The sequence below is a fragment of the Salarias fasciatus genome, chromosome 18 (assembly GCF_902148845.1).
Source record: "Salarias fasciatus chromosome 18, fSalaFa1.1, whole genome shotgun sequence".
NCBI lineage: Eukaryota > Metazoa > Chordata > Actinopteri > Blenniiformes > Blenniidae > Salarias > Salarias fasciatus.
Window position 1 is genome coordinate 21,093,593 of NC_043762.1, and position 20,682 is coordinate 21,114,274.

At 43.8% G+C, this 20,682-nt stretch overlaps 2 protein-coding genes and 1 non-coding gene across 3 annotated transcripts; 1 reads left to right on the forward strand and 2 right to left on the reverse strand.

Moving 5' to 3' along the window:
* The first annotated feature begins 711 nt into the window (after window positions 1–711).
* Window positions 712–7,229, forward strand: selenof (selenoprotein F). Its single transcript, XM_030115762.1, has 5 exons — window positions 712–790; window positions 2,144–2,311; window positions 5,085–5,148; window positions 5,546–5,595; window positions 6,158–7,229. The coding sequence occupies exons 1-5, from the start codon at window positions 740–742 to the stop codon at window positions 6,287–6,289; spliced, it is 465 nt and encodes a 154-aa protein (XP_029971622.1). The 5' UTR covers window positions 712–739; the 3' UTR covers window positions 6,290–7,229.
* Window positions 7,230–12,181: 4,952 nt separating this feature from the next.
* LOC115405659 (transcription factor Sox-14) lies at window positions 12,182–12,952 on the reverse strand. Its single transcript, XM_030115293.1, has one exon. It carries the CDS (start codon window positions 12,947–12,949, stop codon window positions 12,182–12,184), a length of 768 nt encoding a protein of 255 aa, XP_029971153.1. The 5' UTR covers window positions 12,950–12,952.
* Window positions 12,953–18,998: 6,046 nt separating this feature from the next.
* trnap-ugg (transfer RNA proline (anticodon UGG)) lies at window positions 18,999–19,070 on the reverse strand. The gene has a single exon. It is a non-coding gene; the product is annotated as a tRNA-Pro (tRNA).
* Between the last annotated feature and the right edge of the window lie 1,612 nt (window positions 19,071–20,682).

Consider the following 20,682-nt stretch of genomic DNA (forward strand, 5'->3'; position numbering starts at 1 on the left):
ATATTATGATTTAGGTATTCATGACTACTCCCTTTTCATTTCGTTGAACTTAAAAAAGACTCACAATAAATCAACAAATTCTAATTTGCATAGCATATATGGTTAAAAAAGTAATCAGCGGCTTTATTTGTTTTATACTCAATAATTTTTAAACTTGTTTTTTTGTGTTATTCAATCTAGGTTTACATGAAACGTAAAAATAAAAATTTATACATTACAAACTTTGGCCATGTCCGCAGGGTGTTCACATAAACATCAAAACTTACAGTTTATCTTCACATTTTCTGTAATGTTGCCAGTGCCACCCACAAATATAACTACAACTGTCGAAATCTGCCCTTCATTGTGGACGGCATATTTGGACAAACAAATTATTGTAATTTAGGTAATTTATGCCAATGTTGATCTTGATGAAACTATTAATATTTACAATTTTTTTACAGTACCCGAACGCGCCAACAGCTTGGCAGCTTGGCAAACGAGGAAGAATTATTGAGGCGGTTTTAATATATGCCTAAATGTAAGACGCACAGTTCAAGCCATAATTATAACCATAGAATCAAAATTAAAAAAATTCATATATGTATTGCCACGACTAATTGTTTTTTGTTCGCAACAATCTTTGAGTATTCGAATAGAATTATATTTTATCACGTTTATTAGACAGGCGCAACAAAGGCCTGCCTTCTGGAAACTAAAAGGGTCCTAGGAGTAGCTTCTGTAACAAAGCGGATCCAAAATGTCGGGAGAGGTGTCTTCTCTCCTCTGGTTTCTCTCTCTTCTACACACGGTGAGCGCATTAAAATGGTCGGTGCAAGTGGAAGTGGCTACAGGACGTCTTTATACCGAGCCTGAAGGGGATGTGAGGCTGTCAGTGCCTTGTGTCGCGTTGTTAAGTTTGTTGAGGCTCATCCTGCTGACACCGGAGCTTCAAAATGACGTGGCTTTACGGGTTAGCACGGCGAGCTCTTGAAGGAAATGATTCTGGAAACGTTTGCGTCTTTCTAATAACCGATTCCCAGAATTTCTCAATAGGCCCAGGGGAATAAGCGTTTGATTTGGGAGCGATATGAAGCTACCGATTATTACTGCAAGGGAAAGTTGTCTGATAAATGGTGCCTAAATAAATCACATCTCCTCAATTAACTAAACTGGAAGGCTGCGTTTATTTCCGTGAACCAGAGGCAGGATGCAGTCATTTGCAAGCCTCTCAAATCATAGTTTCTCTTTTCGTTTATCGCGTGCTTGGTATGAGACTTTGTGGACACACCTCGCGTGATGCGTCCCTTCAAGCTAATAACATAATTCCTATTGATAATAAACTGTCACGTCTCCTTGAGTTCGGTAATGTTATGGTTTTAATGGCTGGATGGTGCGTCGCTGTATCGTGACTTTACAGTTGGTATCATGTGGAAAATGTCACGAAAAATCTAAATTTTCCATCTTCTATGCTGCTTCACCCCGTGTAGGATACTGGACACGTCGCCAGTCCATCACTGAGCAAACACACACAAGATACACACCTAGGGGAGATATACGAACACCACTTAATCTCACGTGCATGTTTTTGGACTGTGGGTGGAAACCCACGCACCACGCAGAAAGGGCATGCCTCCAGCATTCTACTGTTATCTCAGTCCACAAAGAGCTTCAACTGATTGAATCAACCTTTTATGAGTAGAATATCAGGATAATATCATGTCCTCAAAATTAATTTGATCTGCTTATAAAATATTACTTCATTTACAGACTTATAGAAATTAGCTGGGTCACATTCACTTTGGTTGTGGTTGTTGTCAGGATCATCAGTGAGCACAGCGAACTGTCCTGACTGAGAAGGATGAATCCTCAACCTATTTGTGGGTGAAATGCTTGGGTGAAATAGCATTGTGTTACACCACTTAAGCCAAAACTGTCTTAATAAGAGTTTGCACAATATTAACTTATAATACGATAATAAAATATTTTACCTGCAGAATCAGTTTTCTTCAAGTGAGTGGAAAGAAATATTTGTTTGAATCAGTATTTGACCAAAAAGGTTGGGACATTGTCCATTCTTGCTTAGCACAATGCCTGTTTCCTTTTTGAAAACTTGACCTTTTTTTTTTTTGTTTCATCCCCTGTTGATCTTCGTTCCCTGCAGCTGTCGGCGTATGGAGCCGACCTGTCGTCTGAGGCGTGCAGGGAGCTGGGCTTCTCCAGCAACCTGCTGTGCAGCTCCTGCGACCTGCTCGGGGAGTTCAGCCTCACCAAACTGCAGCCCAACTGCCGGCAGTGCTGCCAGCAGGAGGCCCAGATGGAGGCTCGCAAGGTAAAACGGGTATTAAAAAACCAACGAAGCAAATGCCCGTCTAGATTAAATCACAGCGTGACACGTTTTACAAAGCCCCGATAAAAGGAGAGTCATTGAGGAATAGATAGAAACATAATCGGGGACAAGGTTAACTGAAGTGCAAGCACTTCAACTGAGATCCAGCGAATCTCATGTTGCACTGTAAATAATTGTACGCTGTCTCAGCCACTTAGTAACTTGTATGGGAGACGGGCTCCTCAGCGGTTAGCAGTGCCACTTAGTGGACTCCTCCGTCAGTGTGTGCCACTTTTATTGACAGGGTCGTGTCCCTCAGCTTTGGGGCTGCCACCGAGAGCAGCGGAGCTCCAGCCTCGCTGTCACGGGCTCGCTTGACACCGCTGGCAGCTGCGCGTCAGATCCGAGCTGCCACACACACACACACACACACACACACACACACACACACACACACACACACACACACACACACACACACACACACACACACACACTCACACTCTGTCACTAGCTGTCTGTCTCAATCTGTCTCCTGAAGTTTCGGAGTGGAGGCCTCCTTCACCCCAGCTTGACTCGCGCCGGGGAGGGGTGTCTAAATGTCAGCCTTAGCGGTAACGACCTCTCTGTAGCTGCTGATGGGGGCGTTACGGGTGTTACGGGTGTTACTGTACCCTCGGTGCCGCGGCGCTTACTGCACATAAAGGGAGTCCCTGTCGAGCTCTGAGGGATAAACACCGACTGAAGTGACGGCTGAAAAACAATGTCATTTCTCTTTTATTAAGAACCCTGTGTGTGTGTGTGTGTGTGTGTGTGTGTGCACGGTATCCTAGCAACGGGACCTTGGAAAAGTGCGGTGCACACCTCATTACACCTCTTGATAATAACTCTGTTTCAGACAGACACTTAGAGCAAAGATTACTCATAGTCCCCCTCACAGTTTGAGTGAAAGTGTCACTTAGAAGAGCAATCGCCTGTCTCCCTCCGCGAGGGTCTGAGTGGAAAAGGCAGTGTCACTGAGCACATTTTCCCCCTCAGACGCCGACAATTATCTGCCTTAAGAATTCTTTTCTGTCGCTCCGCTGGCATCAGTGCCGTATCATTAAACCTTCTGAGAAGCGGCTTATTGCTCGGCCTCGTCGATTAGTGAGATTCACTGAGCTCGGAGGACATTTCTGTTACTCATTTTCAAACACGCTCCTGTGTGCAGCAGCCGGCCCTCGGCTCCCCTGGGTGTGATGATCCACCCCGTCCCCGTAGAGCCGGCAGCCTCTGAGGATCTGGGAGATCTGTCTCGTGCACGGTTGATGAAAACTCAAGAGGCCTCTTTTCAGGACTTTATAGCCTCAAGATAACGCTTAGGACTTTTTATTTCTTTTTCCATTTTTTGTAAAATCCCATGAGAAAACCAAAGCAAGTAATGTACATCCATCAATCTAAACAGTCATGCCGCATTTCATCAGACTTTTGTAATTAGAGTGAGACACTCAGCTGTGTACTTGAAGAGGTGAGAGGACAAGATCACATTTCAACTATGGATGAAACTCCATATTCACATTTACTTCCTGTGGAGAGCAGCCGCGGCTACACACACACACACACACACTGTAAACCCGGTGTGCTGTGTGTGACACAAGCCTGAATTTAGCTGCCGGAGGTTCTGAATCTCACATGTTGAACAAATCCTCTCAGATTGAAGGGTTGAAAACACCGAGCTGAAATCTGATGTAGGACATCGGGGATTTGCTGGAAACACGCAGCGCTGTTCATGTTCACCTGGGGAACGCTATGAGGGACCTTCTGAAATACACTCATATTCATGAACTTAATAAACAAGTGTCTTTTTGTGGTTAAATAAAAACCACATAGAACTTATTGAGTAGTGATGTTATATGATGATTACTTTCACTTTTAAGTTTGTCAATTAAGTTTAATGTTGTCTGTATCAGACCTTTTTTTAAATCTGGAAAAGGCTCATTTCTGCATAATATAGCTTGGTTTTTTAATCCAGTTTTCTAAATTTGCTGAATGTGTAGTGTTTACTGTCACACCAGGAGTGTTTGTTTATTCTCTTCTCAACATGTCAGCAGTAGTAAACATATCTGGTCTCTGCCTCGTGGCTGATGAGCCTATTTAACAGTAAGCCTTGGCCATTGCTGTGGGGAAGGTGATGCTGCTGGTTTTTTGAAATCGATCAGCTATTTAACATCCTGAAAGGTTGAGTTCTTACTCACTTCCTGCCGTCAGCTCCGTTGCGGCTCGTCCCCGACGTTCTGACTCCCCCACGTGTGATACAGTGGGGAAAAAAAGGGGGAATTGAATGTTAGCAGAGGTGGGTTGCTTCCAGAAACCCGGGCGAGGGGAGACTCTGGGCTTTGCATGTGTAATTTAATTTTCCGTGTGCGGCAGCCAAGCGGACCATTTACCACTCTGCTCTCCAGAATCCCCGCGTGGAGCACGCGCTCTGAAATACCGCCGCGACACGCCAGCTCCTGCTAACTTACTGTACAGTGGTGCCCGGGGTTTGATTACAAGTGAGCTTTGCTCAAACTGCCATCCATCAGCCGCGCTCCGTATGCACCGACCCCAGAGCAGCGGCTGGGACACGTTTATGAAGCGACGCGCAAGAATCAAATTACTCCTCCAGGCCTGGCGACCTCCCACCAGCAGAGCCTTGTTCTCTTTAGCGTGAGTGTGTGTGTGTGTGTGTGTGTGTGTGTGTGTGTGTGTGTGTAATGCTCTTCTCATGGGCCGCTTCCTACTGTTTCTGTCTCAGCTCTACGCTGGAGCCATCCTCGAGGTGTGTGGATGAAAACTGGGGAGGTTCCCTCAAGTCCAAGGTGAGATTTTTTTTTTTTAACACTCGTTTTTGACCCACGGCTCTTTCCTCTTCGTCTGTCAGTGAACTCGCCCTCTCTTCTCGAGTGTTTGCTCTAACGGCGCCTGCAGGACAGCCTCGGACTCGCCTTTGAAGTGCTTCTTGAAACTCTGCCTGCCGTCCCTGCTCCGTGTGGCGTGCTTTGTTTCAGGGTCGGGTTCCTGTGACGGGAGTTCCGGCAGTGCGCTCAGTGTGGGGTTCGACGCCTGGAGCCCAGGCGGTGCCATGTGGCCGTCGTTTGTTTGCTCCAGCTGTACCTGCTCCGTGTTTTCAGCTGCCTCTGACGCCGTTAACGACACACAGGACGAGATGTGAAACACAAAGACCAAAGCACTGATTCTCTCACATTTGTCTCGCAGCTTTTGTCAGGAGTGACAAGCCGAAGATGTTCAAGGGTCTTCAGATCAAGGTATTGACGAGTTATTTTGTTCAGTCACGTCTGATACACTGTAGAAACTGTAGAAGAACAGTTGCTCTCATATAGACCATGAAATATACCAATCTTTTGAATCAGCTCCAGTCTTGAGGTGGATCTCTGATTAAAATAATGTCAGATTACAGATTAATGAATGAATGAAAATTCATCTTTTATCTACATCTCCTGTGTCTTTTTCCATTAGTCTTGTCGAATCTGCTCTGTTCAGGTTCTGTTGGTGGTTTTACAGCTTTTCTCAGCTGACGGTGACCAGAAGGTCACCAATCCATCACAGAGCGAACACACTGAGGCAGACAGTCACCCGAACTCTAACACCTGGGTGTAATTTAAGTTTCAGTCATACCAGGCATGCCTTGGGACTGGAGGAGAACGCAGGAAAGAAATATAGTTCTGAATCCGGTTTGTCTGTGATCACGCTGAAGTGTGATTTCTCAGGTTAACCTGTTGATCAGACGACGAAGACACTTCTCTGAATGTCCTTCCTGCTCTCGGAGGGCGGACCTGTAACCACCTCTCCTGCTTTTCACCCCCGCAGTACGTGAGAGGCTCGGATCCTGTGCTCAAGCTTTTGGACGATAACGGGAACATAGCAGAGGAGCTCAGCATCCTCAAGTGGAACACAGACAGCGTGGAGGAGTTCCTGAGTGAGAAGTTAGACCTAATATAGACATGTCCCAATTTCAGTTTCTCTCCTTTTTTTTTTAAACTTCATCAAAAGAAAGATTTCCTCTAAATTATGTACAAAAAAAAAGAGAATTCTCCGTGTTTGATCTAGATGTGCAGACATTTTCATCACAGCTGAGAGGTCTGTCTGGCCGCCCTCTGAGGAATTAGTGGGATTCGCTGACAAATTTACACAAATATCTGTACAACTCCTCTTTTCATATGTATGAGCTGCTTGCTGTGGGTTGACATCTTTACGCTTTGTTTCTGGCGATTGGTCGAGCTACCTTCTGCTGAAGAAACCGTCCAGAAGACCACAGACTGACCGCTAGCGCTGCCGGAGAATTTCAGTGTTTTTCAGGACCACAAATGAAATACCTCCTGGTTTGTTTGTTTTTTTTTTCTCCCCAAACTGCATAAAACTGAAGAGACAGATCTGTCAGAGCGTAGTGAAGGAAACTGTCTGCATGCCGAGAGATCGCAGGAGAGCAAAAGTGATTCTTTTGTAGTCTGTTTGAAGAGACTGTTATTTACCAATTTGTATACCTGTCAGGATTTGATCGAACACGTTTAGTAAGCACACCTGGAACTGCTAACTCTTCCAGATGAATCATGATGCATAATGACTTCGTTTCGTTGTTTCTCAGTGGGAGCTTCAGTTTTCCTTGTTCTCTCTCTGTCTGATATTCTTGTATAATTATTTTTTTATATCGCTGGATGTTGTGACTGAACGGGTCCTCGTTCCTCTTCGGGTGCAGATGTTCGCGGAGGCACACGTCAGTGACGGGCTCACAGTAAACCAGCTGTGGGATGTGAGCTCTGATGGAAACTTGTGGGTTTTTTTCCTGCGTCTTCTGCCTCGAGGAGGAACTGGATTTGTTTTTGGAAGCTTGTTGAGATGAGGTGATGGTTTAATTATGCAACAATAAACGCTTTCCAAAGGGTTTGTGGCTCAGTGTTTTGTCCTCCTACCAGATGTGGCAACAGCATTGATTTTATTTTGACATCCACATTTAGATACACATATTTGTACTTTTGATGCCTCGCATTCCTTTGACTGATGATTCAAAGTTACAGTGTAAAGACTGAAGCAGCTGACAGTCAGCCGAACCGAAGCTGAAGATCGATCCTGTTGAATAAAATCGGAAATAGAAGTGAATGGGTTAAATTATGTATTGGACTCAAAACGCAGAATCATGTAAATATGAAACTGTCGACCACCAGGAAAAAAAAAGGGTTTGTGTCTTTAGACATTAATGCTTCAATTATTTTTTTTTGATTTCAGCATATCTCACAGCTTGAAGTTTTCAACCCCTTGCTTAAGAAGAAAAATCATACTTCTACACGAGTATCTTACTAGATAACTGCCTAAATACCTGAAGATAGTTTCCGGGTGTCTTGTTCGTGGCATGAAAGCTCATTTCTTTATGATGTGGCTCTGCTGACATCTAGTGGTCCTAAATGAAATTACAACAGTTCTTGCAGCATCCAGGTCTACAATAAAAGCTTTGCGCACATTTAAGTACAGTTTATCTTTAGATGGAGCCCATCGTTTTAAAACTTCACCTAAAAAAGTCACGAGATGCTTTTGTAAAATTCATATGGATGACATAAAACCTCACAGTACAATACATGTCACCAAAATGACAGAAATGTTCATATTAGTGTATTTAGTAATAGTGCATTATTTTACTCTTTAGTATTGTACTAAAGTTTGAATTTTTACTTCAACTTATGAATTTTACTATACTTTGCTGATTTTAAAATTCTACACGCTTTCATAATTTAAATGGAGTTATTTTGACGTACATTTTTTTAAATGAAAGAAGTTTTTTCGAAGTGAGAAATCCCCTGCTTTATATTTATTTACTACCCAATATAATTTTTGTTAAATGTCTACCTGTTAATGTATTTTATGTAGTTTATGAGGACAGTCCTTTGTACATTCGATAGTTCTTATATTTGTCACTGAGTACTATTCAAAGTATCTGAGTACAGCTTGTCTTACGTTTCCCACCTCTGGTTGTTCGTGTCTGGTTGACACCTGTCACAAAGTGGGATGTATCAGGAAGCGGCGTGAAATCTCAGGTTCTCACAAAACCCACTTTTTAACAGCTTCCAACTCCACTCAAAGTGACTTCACAAAGGAAATAAACTGTCTTGACGGCATCTTCAGGACTGCATGTCCTGAATGCTTCTTATCTACAGGGAGCAACATCGACCAGTAGGGTTCAAGCAGTGGATCCGGGTCAGGACAGCGACAGCTCGCTGACTGTGAGGAGGCACATGGGTGGCGTTTACATAGGAAATCCTGGAACTGGACCATCCTCTGTCCTGTCCATGGGAAAGAGAAAAAAACAAAAAAGAAGACATCGATTGCTGTGAAAACTTTCATGCCTTTGTCCATGGAAACATGTCACAGTATACGGACAGAAAAGTTTGAGAAGAAGCGAAGTCAGCAGTGATGCTGTGGGAAGTGTCTTGGCATGTGTGTGGTTGTGATTTGGCAGCACCGTCTGCAGACTCAGCACTCTGCTGGACTGATGGCAGCGCTGTTATTCTCTGGGATAATGAGCTCCGCCGTGCTGTAGGATATTCAGGGTGTTGAATTTACCTCCAGATCCTGTAGATCTCAGTTCGATTGAGGAGGTATGAACAGGAAATGTTGGAGGGATAGAAACCTGATATGTTCTTTTTTTTTTTCTTAAGATTTCAAGGATGTGCTGCTGATGTCTGGGTCGGAGCTTTTTGAAGGGGTTTTGAATCATCCTCTGTGGTTTTTTCTCCTCTTCGCAGCATGTTAGAAAAGAGAGAACATTTTAAAGGACAATGGTTATATCTAGTTCCCCTTTTTACTATCAGTTCCTCACTAAGAAGCAGGTTTCAGTCAAACATAACTGTGTCTCTTTGCTCTCTCTGAATATTGATCCATGATGTTGGCTTTGCTGTGGCGTTGGTTTGTAAACCACGCTGGGATTTCTGAAAGGCAGTAAGAAAACGGTCTGAAAGCATCATTATTTACATCTGACTCAGTGAGACAACAATTAAAAAAATACTAATCTAATGTGTGCGGTGCAGCTTTGTAAGAGACTAAAAGGCAGAAAATCATGTCAAAGCTTATTTTCTTTATGATATAATAATGTATCTGTTGTTATTTTATTATGAAATGGAAGAATGCAGAAAAGTCAATACGTTGCTGTGGTTTGTTTAAAGGCTGGAGACTGTAGAATCCAACCTATGAGCAAGGCACTTCCCCAACAGCGCTGGGCCAAATGGATGAGATGTAAAAAAGCAGTGACTTTATGAAAGAATGTGGAATCTATACACATGACTCACCCGCAGACAGGCCCCAGTGATAAGTTCACATCTCAGAGAGTATTCGGATCCGTGAACTCCAGGCCTCGGGTGGCCCCGCCGTGCAGCTGATGGCTAGGGGGGGTCAGGGGGGAGACGGCCGTCACTCGCTCTGAACCACACTCACCTCCATCAGGGAGCCTGGAAGCAAAAGCACATTTTAACGCAAATGATACGGAATCTCCGAGCCTCTGAAGGACTCAGTGACTACAAAATTAGAATCAACAACTGCATTAAAGTCATTTTCCAGACATTCATGCTGTATCCATTCAAAGCTGAATGTTTAAGTGACCTGTGTGCTGCTGCAGTGTGTGTTTTGGGAGAAACTGCTGTTTTTTTCTGATCATTGTGCTCTAAGAGAACCAGAAAATGCATCGACTGACAGATGCGAGAGAGGTTTATGTCAGAATATGTGACTAAAAAATTGATTAATATGTGAGTCTCTGTATGTTTGCTTCTAAACCAAGTAAAATGAAGGAGTAATGCAATGCAGGACATTTGTATGTTAATTATTGATTTTTTTTTTTTACATTTATAATATCATAAATAAAACATGTTTGCCTCCTTCACATTAATAAAGTATATTTCCATTTTGTACGTTTGATTAAAATATTTATCTTTAACTTTGAAAGTGAAAATCAAAGTAATGGTACTTTTTACTTCATTTTATTCCAGACTTTTCATTGGATATTTCCCCGTTTTTATCCTGCCTGATGCATCTGAAAAAAACTATTCCAGGATTTTTGAGCAGAAATCAAAGTTTTATCTTTACCTGTTATTGAATACTTATGTTCTGTAATGGAATTAGTCTAAATGGTTTTTTTCAACATGCCAAACCCAGATTCACTTAACTGTCCTTTAAAATCCCAAAACACAACAGAAACATGCTTAACTTAGAGCTGTAACAAACAAAAACATTCCCCTAGATGCAAACAGTTCATGACATTTTTGCTTGTTTTTAGGACTGAAATTCTCGTCTTACCCCAGGATGCTGCAGATGATCCAGACTCTGAATCCAGAGGATGCCGTCTTACAGTCTCTCCACCGACCTGTAGTAGGTGCGGAGAGGTCACCACGCTCCCCTGCCTGGCCTTGACCCTCCAGCGGTTCACGACTGTGGCTGAAATGAGGGTTGACCTGCTGAAAATAATTCTCCACTCTGCAGAACAGAAGTTCTGAGTGTCTGTGTCCAGATGAATGAAGAACTGCTGAACCAATGAAAGACTTTTACTAAAACTGCCAAAGGTAGGCGAGTTTTGTCCAAACAGGAAAAAAAAAAAAAAAAATGCGTACAGACGCCGAGTAAACAGGACCACAAAATCCAGACAGTTTTCAGGAACAACCGTGTGGAAAGGTCAAAGGTCAGAAACGCCTCATCTGAAATTTATTTCCGTGAGTGAAAGACACTTATATCACTGTAAGTGCTTTATCTTAACATATCTGCTTGAGCTGCAGTCCAGAGCCACTGCAGCGTTCTAACGCAGGTTAATCACATTTCACACATACAGACCGTTCAGCAGGATTTCTGTGGAGGCTCAAACTTCGTGTTTTCAGTGCGGGTGCGCCGTAATACTTTCCAAATGTGAAAAACATTGCACCTTTTATGATTAAACTTTATACGTTATCACCTTTTCCCCCCGAGGAGAGAGGTTTCTGCTGTAATCGCCCGCCTGGTTCACCGTTCAGACCAACAGAACTCTGCTGTGCCAAACATGACAAGACGGTGTTTTAGTAAAGCTCCTCACTGCCTGCGATGCACCTGTGATGTATTGTTATCTATTTGTCTTCTATAAATGTTTTATTGTGCTGCTTATCCGAAGATAAAAGTCAGTTTGTCACAGTAAGTGTTTAAAGGGGATATTATTGGAGTTGATGATGAACAAAGATGTTTGCATCATTCTGAATATTCAGTTCTCTCTTTAGATAACACCTGACCTTTGCAAAAACTGGTTGGAAAAAAAAACATTCTCTCATAGACCAAACATTGGAAAATAGTCCTTCCGGTGACATTTATTATTTGCACATGAAATTAAAAGACAAGGCCAACTCGCTGTAACGTATAGAATCAACGGGTGTAGCTGTACACACGGAAGAATAAAATACTCAAATCTGCAAATTGCCCTTTACACTGTGTGATTAAACTGTGAACTTTTTTTTTCCTTCACAGTAACAGTTCAGGGTGCATTCAAACAAACAACTGAACTTAAACTGGGAATGCACACTATATTTTATTAGAAAGTTCATTTTTCTTGCATTTGAGTATTAAAGTCACATCTTGAGATTAAGCCACTCGTCATTTGTCAATTGTAAAACAAATATAGGATAATACATGTGATTTTTGTCTCTTTTTTTTTTTATTATTCGCCTATTTAACATTTTCGGGGGAAAGGTTGAATTATTAAAAGTGAACCGTTCAGCTGTTAAACCAGAAAGAAAACGGTGTGGGGATCCAGTTTTTTCTGTCTCGTCTCTCTCTGTCCTCTCGTTACGCACGGAGAGTCCGTGCGCAAACTTGATCCGGCTGCAGCCCGCGTGCGGCCGGTCACACGCTGGAGCTGGGGGGCGTGTAGGAGTCCAGGCCGGGCTTTGCCACCCCTCCGGGGAAGAGGATGTAGGCCACCTGCGGCTGCAGGCTGGCCGCGGACCAGGCGCTACAGTTACACGGAACCACGTATCCCGGGCTGGAGGGTGACGGGTGCGCGTGCGTGTGCTGTCCGGGGCAGGCCAGACCCCCAAACCCCCCAGTCTGGTACCCGAAGGCGTGCGCCCCGTAGGGCAGCGCGCCCGCGGCCAGCGCGTGCGGCATCTCCGCCACGCGCTGGACAGCTCCGGTGCTGAACTGCGCCACCGGCTCCAGGAGCGAGAAGGAGGAAGAGGAGGACGAGGAGGAGGAGGAGGAGGAGGAGGAGGAAGAAGAAGGAGCGAGCAGAGCCCGGGCTTTATCCCCCGGGACGAGAAAAGAGTCGATGGAAAATCCCTTCAGGTGCTCCGCCGCGTCCCCGAGGAAGGACGGCAGCGGGAAGACGAAGCGGTCCCTCTTCAGGAGGCTCTTGGGTTTGCGCCGGGGCCGGTACTTGTAGTCCGGGTGCTCCTTCATGTGCTGAGCCCGCAGCCGCTTGGCCTCGTCGATGTACGGACGCTTGTCGGAGTCCGGGAGCATCTTCCACTCCGCGCCGAGCCGCTTGCTGATCTCTGAGTTGTGCATCTTGGGGTTTTCCCGGGCCATCTTCCTCCTCTGGCCCCTGGACCAAACCATGAAGGCGTTCATCGGTCTCTTGATGTGATCTAAAGGTTTTGCCATTTCAGTCATTAATTATACTTCAAAACAAGTTATCCCTTCCTAAAACTCATGCTCCTCTCGTGCGTAAAAGGAGAAAGACAAAAAAAAATCTTTCTGTGTCTTTATTAAGGAAATACCAGGATCCAAATGGACTGAAGCATCTGCACAAAGTGGAACTGAAAACTACAAAAAGCCAAAGCCTGGGCGCATGAATGGGAGTCACACAGGACCAAGTGGGAAGCTTGTTATGGATGATGCTGGGCATGTCATCCACTCATCAGCACGCTGCTGTCACGGCGGGCCAAGCCAATGGGAAGGAGAGAGCTGTAATCCCCTCACAAAAAGTGACTGTGGGCCCACTACATTACTGAGGAACACCCCTCTCCTTCCTCTCCAGCAGTTTTTAGTCTCACCAAATCTCTGCTGAGACAAGTGCAGGCATGCAGGCAGAGGAAGAAACAGAGAAGAATGCGATCGGCTGCTCAATACAAGCAGAAAAATAAAAACCTAAACAGTTTTTACTATCGTTACTATTATGTTTTTTTTTTGTTGGTTTTTTTTGTTGTTTTTTTTTTATCAAGGCTGTGGACCTTTCCTGAACTACAGCCTCCTGACTGCCTGCATCACATTCACCCTATTAAAAAAATCAAATTTACTTCAGAAGATCTAAAAAAATATTAATTAGAATAATAATAAATAATCTTCATCACCCTGTTGACACTAGTTTTGTTTAAACTGAACAGATATTTGAGGGAGATAAACTCTACATTCATCATTTCAAACCTTAATAAAGAATCTTTTTGGACCGAACGATTTACTGGTGGAGAAACTAAAGTAAATGTTGATATTCCAGGTGACGACCGTTGCCACGCTGTGTCTGGTAATGTCTGTGAAAAGGTTTGAGTATTTTGTTATTTTGACTAAAGCTGGAGAGAAACCTCATTTGCAATTTTGTCTACAGAGCATATCATCATCGAGTGCAAAGACAGCTGAAATAACTGGGTTTGAGGAACTTTCCTGATGCTAATTGCTAAATTATGTATCCTGCTGATGAAAAGCGTGTTTTTAATGAGGACTGATCAGAGATATTCAACTGGAGACCATGTGATGAGGAGGAGGGAGGGAAATGTGACTTTTTAAAGGACTGTCCGTGAAGTTATTGGTGGATGGTAGTGCAGTGGTCTCACCTCATACCCAGCCTTTCTGTGGGGAGTTTGCATGTTCTCCCTGTGCACGAGTTTCCTCCAGATACTACGGTTTCCTCCCACAGTCTAAAAACATGCATTTGGAGTTCATTTGGTAACTGCAGCTTTGCTTGTGTGGTGGATGTGATTGTTGTGTGTTTGATCGGTGATGACCTGGTGACCTGTCCAGGCCTGGAGAAATATGGAGAAAAACACTCAGTGGGGGAAAAAAAAAAAAAGATAAAAAGTAGTGGAAATGCCTTCCTGGCTGCTCAGACATACAGATCCCTCTAGAATGAGGCTCCAAGTCTGACCGTAATAAACAAAACTGAATGAAAAGGCCTTCAGTCAGTCGCTCCACACTCACCTGCACCTTCTTGGCTTTTACACTTTTTAAAAATATGCCTTCAAATCACATCATTATAAAAACATTCCTATGATGTGATGAGGGCTTATTATACTGTATATCTATATGTATGCAAGTGGTTCACCTTTGCCTTCTTCATCCGCCGCAGAATCAATATTAATCAACAGTCCTGGTTCACAGGCTGAGCGACGACATTGATTGCAACAGTTTTCAAAATTACCACCGCTTATCTGATCAGATGCCTGCTTCAGCGGCCCGGCCTGTTATTGAAATGACATTGATGAGAAGTGAATAGTAACTTTTCCCAGCATGAGTTTTTCTGTCCAGGGTTTTTGAGAAGTCGTTGGGAAAACACTCAGGAGGCTAATCTTATGCAGAATTTCATTCCGCGTGTCCGAGTGTCGACCTGGAAGCTTCCAGGCCTCCGCAAAGGAGAGGAAAATCTAGCTTCTGCACAAAGGGATTATTTCCATGGCAGAGGCGCGGCGTGTTTGGCTGCAGACAGACATGCAGCGGTTAGTCGCCGCTCAGGCTTTCGGGTTCAGGTTGCAGAGATAAAGTCAGATATCAGGCTGCCGGCCAGAGTGTGGCCTTTATTTCATTTACCTCCTACAATGAAAGGCACCGCAGGCCTCCCCAGAGGCGAAATACACGGACATAAAAGATCCAGCGGTGCGCGACGCGTCCGTGGCGGAGACGATAAGACGTTTCCAGAGAGTGTTTTTTTTTTTTTTTTCCCCTCCCTCGCGGCGGCCGGAGGCCGGAGGGATAAAGTGATTGGTGGCAGGGGTCAGGCGGCGGACGGCGGATGTGCTGTTATCGGCCGCGCTGTGGGTTCAGGCCGGCCGGGCACGCAGGAGGCGCCCGCTGCCACACTGAGGCAATTACTGGCTCCACAGAGGGGCCGTGTTTTAGAGAGGTTTTCCACAGGGAAGGGAGAAACCGTGTGAGAAAAAAAAAATATGAGGCAGACGACATGAAGGGCAGCGAGCAGCGTCTTCTTTATCCTCCAGTTGTTTTAGTTTGGGGAGAACATGTGTTGTGTTTTGTTGTACTTGTCAGTGTTTGGACCGACTTCTAAGAAAGGGCAGCATTTCAACTCCGAGGAGATGAGGAGGGGGGGGGGGGGGGGGGAAATGGGTAATAAGAAAAACTGCCAGCAGCACAAAATAGCTGTGGTAATCCGGTTATCCCCCCGGCTCTAAAGATACTGGTCCTCTCCTCAGGAGTCTATCTTTTCTTCTTATGTCAAAACTGTCCTCTATGCACTCAGGTGGATTAGGGAGTCACACTGCAGAGAGAAATTGACAGGTACAGAAAGACCTGGGGGTGAAAAGGAAATGAAAGACGACACAGAGAGGCGGGCCGGGCGGTCCAGCCAGGGAGCGTGCCAACGTCTGAGCAGAAAGGAATCCATCAAGTCAACTCAACGTTGAAGGAAGAAGAGGACACTGTTTCCTACTAATTGATCGGACCCCGTGCTTAATGGCAGGGCTGATTGCTCATCTCGTCATCTGGCGATGCGGCTCTCATCCCTATGAAAGCCCGACGGCGCTCCACGTCAGAACCGGGCAGCTCTTCTAAGACCGTCCAAAAATAAAACTCAATTACCTTTTTTTAACATTGTGGAGAAAAGAAAGATTGAAGCAGTGAAGTAAACACTGCAGGTCTCCGCTAGTTTAGACCGTTCATCCGTCTATTTTGAGAATGAGTCTCTCAGCTGAGACAATATGCTCCGAAAATAAATTATTCTTGGTCACCGTCCTCATAATGATTTCTTCAGTTAAGATAAAAAAAAAGGTAGATTTGTGAATCAAACAAATCAATATGTTGGGTCTTTCTGTCAGATGCCTTGGTCCGTTACTCATTTCACAATATCTACAAATAGACGAAATGAGAGAAAATTAATGCAATATTGACAAAAAAATACAAGCGTACGTCTCCAGACTGTCCCAAAGGACAGATAAGACTGAGGTCCAGGCCTCAACAGGCAGACTTTGATAAGATAAAGCGCCTCGTCACATCTGAGGCTCCATCTCATTCACATTTCATGGAAATCAGACATTTCTATGAGGCGGTTTTGTAAATGCTGGCCCCCATTGAGTCTCTACTCTCTGGGTTATTGTGCATCAGTGAACCCGTGACTGGGTGCGGGCGGAAAAAGTTCAGCCGCGCGCCCGACTTCAAATTTTGTCCCTTCAGCTGCAAATAAATTCCTTGAAATCCAAAAACATTTAAAGCTAACTAGACTTTCTGACACTTCTGAGCAGTCCATTAGGAAACGTTTCAGGAGGAAAATCCCCAAGATTTTCCGTGCTCTGGGAAGGATTTCGCTAAATCGCGTGCTTATTCTCATGATACTTAAGAAAAGTAAAGCGGTTTTAATAGCCTTCGCCCTGACACATTGATGGCGGAATATGCCTCGCCTCTGCGGCTGATAGCTTCAATCCAAGGCTGTGTGTCTGCTCGTCTCTGCCTGCCAGAACGCTTTCATAAGGCCCCATCTAAACTAAATTAATACACTTCCTCCGACATCTGAGGATAAACCTGAGGGCCACATTACCGCGGCAGCCCCGATCAGTCAGCTCGTAATACCACCGAGTCAGCAGTCAATGAGATACATTTGCAACCAGGCATTTGTCGGCTGCTCAGTGCCACAGAGGCGAGAGATTTAAAATGTCCTGCAGTAAATTAAGTGCTGCTTGAGGAGTGAAAGGTGCCGGCTAAGCAGGCGGATGCTGACTTTCAGTGACACTCTGGTTAACGGGGTGATGAGGGTGTGGTGTGACGGCACGAGGAGGAAAGAAATTCGTTCTTACTGAATTTTGTGCACTTAAAGAAAGCTTGTGTAAAGGTCAGAGAGTAACTGTGATCTGGAAGTGCTCAGTTTTTTTTTTGTTTTTTTTAAGACCACCATATTTTCATAGTTTTCCTTTCTTTAATAAACACGCAACATTCAGAAATCCAACCTGTGCTCTGGGTTTTTATTGAGGAGAAGATACAGTATACTTGATCTGATCTTTATTTCAGAGATTTTAATTGGCCGGGCCCTCAGTTAATTCATTATATTAACCAAACAAACCAGCCTGCTGGATGATCAGTCTGAAACCTGGTTAAAACTGACATAATGATCACAAAATAATCTTCAATTTAAGAGACAGGAAAAAACATTTTTGTAAAATGTTATTAATTTGTCAAAGCTAATGCATTTGTTTAAAAAAACAACAACAAACACACCCTGCTCTAGAATAGAATGTCTTGCACCACGTTGGGGTACCAAAGTCAGAAGTTCCCTTTAATTCACTTGCAAGTGATTAAAAATGAGTGATTGTGACAGATTTCTTTTCATTCTCTCTGTCTGAAACCATTAGTGGCATTCCTGGACATCTGGGTAAAAACTTGTGTAAAGTAATGGAACGTGGCACACATAATGGTGTTGAAATTTTAATAATAATGAATTCTAACATAAATTTTCTCAATCTTGTTTGTTTCTAATTTCTTTAGGACATTTAATTCACCTTGATTTCATCCACGACCCAACTGAAGTGAAATGAGGAATATGAGCCCCTGTGTGTGGAAAAAGACAAACAACCTTGGTTCTCTATTCATCTGTGTTGCTGCCTTCTTCTCTATGAGAAAATGGATTACAGCGTCCATGTAAAACATAGGAATTAGCACAGTCCCACTTTCATTTCAGGCATAAGAGAAACCCTTTAAACATGTGTTATCAGGAAACAGGCACTTAAAATGTATAGAAAGTCCCATGTCTGCTGGTATGAAGCCACTCCACAAATGACAGAGCATGGCGCCACTAAGAGGCTTATGAAAATAATGGAAATAGTGCATGGCTCCTGTGGCGATGATATGCTGGCTGTGACAGAAAGGCGAAGGAGCTGGTATTTACCGAGCTATCTCTGAGCAAAGCGGCGGCTGTCCAGAGTCAGAGAGGAGCGAAGGGAAGCAGAGATGCTGTCACAATGGCAGCCTCCGATAAGCTCCTGCAGGGTGAAGACACAAAGGTGGCAAAGGAGCATCCTTCCCCAGTTTGGTGGGCCAAATGAGTGAAACACGCTAAAAAATAATCCCAGCTATGTACTGTAATGATATGGCACAAAGAGGGCATTTATGAGCTGATTTATAGGAAAATGAGATGATGAATTTCTTGTTGTGTGCATGTATCCAAAAGAGAGAGGAAATGAAACAAGTCTGCTAACCACAGCGATGCAAGCATTTTTCTTTACAAACCGATAACATCTGTGCCACAAATGTGCAGTTTTTGACCCATTTTTTAGACGTTGGCAGTGTCATTACAAGACAAAGACGAGACAGTAACTACGAAAAGCCAAACAGTGATACCAGGATCGTCCACAAGAGGTCAGTATGTTACAATCCCGATTTTTACGGAGTACACAAGTGAAACTGCCACTCTTTTCACTGTAGAATTGGTCAAATAATGCTGGTGATTTAGGATTGTAGTGCAAATGGATTTTCATTGCATGTAGAATTAAAAGGAGAACATGAAAACAGTGGGCTCGTCCGGGATTTGAACCCGGGACCTCTCGCACCCAAAGCGAGAATCATACCCCTAGACCAACGAGCCACGCTAGAAAAGCACCTGGGTAAGATTTTTAAAGAGAGACATACGACTAGCGTACTATTTTCTTGTTTTCTTGTTTTTTATGCTTTCAAAACGACTTCCAGGGAAACAAATGTCACTGTACACTGCAGCAGCATGCCTTTTCATGAGCTGACTTACTAAGGCTATTTACATTAACTTAAGGGTGATGCTATCATTAGCACGTGGCCTTTACCGAAAACAGGAAATTGATCCACATAATTACCGTTAAATATAAACGACAAAAGGTCTAACCTAAAATATGAAGCCTAAAAGACACCTGTGCTCAAGACTCACTATACGTATCAAGTTGATTAGCTTTCAGGTGATGGGAATGCTTCCTTTATACTCACGTGGACTTGACGTGCAGCTGACAGAGCGCGTGATCTCAAATTAAATGTAATTATTCGCAATCATGATTTTTCTCCATAGTACAGGCCTGATGCACGCCTTTCCACTGAAAGGTGAACTGTAAACAATCCATACTTTCTCCATAACCTGGTTCAGACGTCACACCTGACATTTCCTCCGTTTACTAGCTCAAAACATAAATTTAATATATAGTTGATTGTGTTTTCTTCAACTACTTAGAGTGTTTGCTTTGTATCTTATGTGGATTATTTCACATGTTAGGAACTGTTAGTTCTGTTTAGGAACTGTTTAACTACATTCATACAACATACAAGATGGATTTTTTTTAAATTATGAATTTGAAATTGTTTACAAACCAATTTGGAGTTGTTCTCTCAGTGTTGGGTATATAAAGGACGGTAAAGCTGTCACTTATTTAGTGAAATCACACAGTTTTATTACTGAACTTGTTGACCAGAAGTTGTAATTAGCACAAACCTCAAAGTTTAACAACCACTGCAGGTTGTACAAAAAAGCCTCCCAGATAGAGACGAAAGCCTGAAAGCACCTCATGAAGACTTCTCACTTTTATTGCTCATGGATCTAAACAGCAGTCATGATGAAAATACACCTTGTAGATGTGCTGGGACTCATCCTGGGGTCATGAGGTGTTTCTGGTCTTTCAGCGCCAGACACCCTTGCCCTGGTGACACGATCAGGGTTAATTAAGCCCCAGCCTCTGTCCCAGACGTGTTTGTCCATGGATCTGCCCTCTTAATCCTTGTCCACCTTGTGGCTTTCTCTGCGGTCTCAGTTGCAGACCTGATGGCCTTTCTCCCCAGCCGTGTGAGTAGTCTGCAGAATGAAAACCCCACAAATCTCCAGCAGCCCACCTCCAGGGGTTCACAGCAGGTTTTCTAGCCTTGCCTCCTGCACTTGTCCACCAGCTTCCAGATACTTGGCACCACTGGCCTCGTCTGAACGCTCTTTCGAGGGCTCTGTGAGTTCCAGTGTGCTTGTGGAATTTGACACAATGATCAAGTCTGGTCAAAGCCGTGTTGTTGTTATGCTGGCTGGGAATTTCAGCTGCTTGCCAAGGTCCACTGCCAGTTTCCAGTTGGTGATGGAGGTGAGGGGGCTGACTTTAATGCCCAAGGTTGTGAGTTAAGGCTTCTCTCTGGCTTTAAGAAACATGAGGTTCTTTTGCTTTTGTTGGCCTTTGATGGTAGTGAAATTAAATACTTAG

Bases quoted from the DNA above. Each gene is read 5' to 3' on its own strand.
- LOC115405659 (XM_030115293.1), bottom strand. From the start codon at position 12,949: ATGACTGAAATGGCAAAACCTTTAGATCACATCAAGAGACCGATGAAC.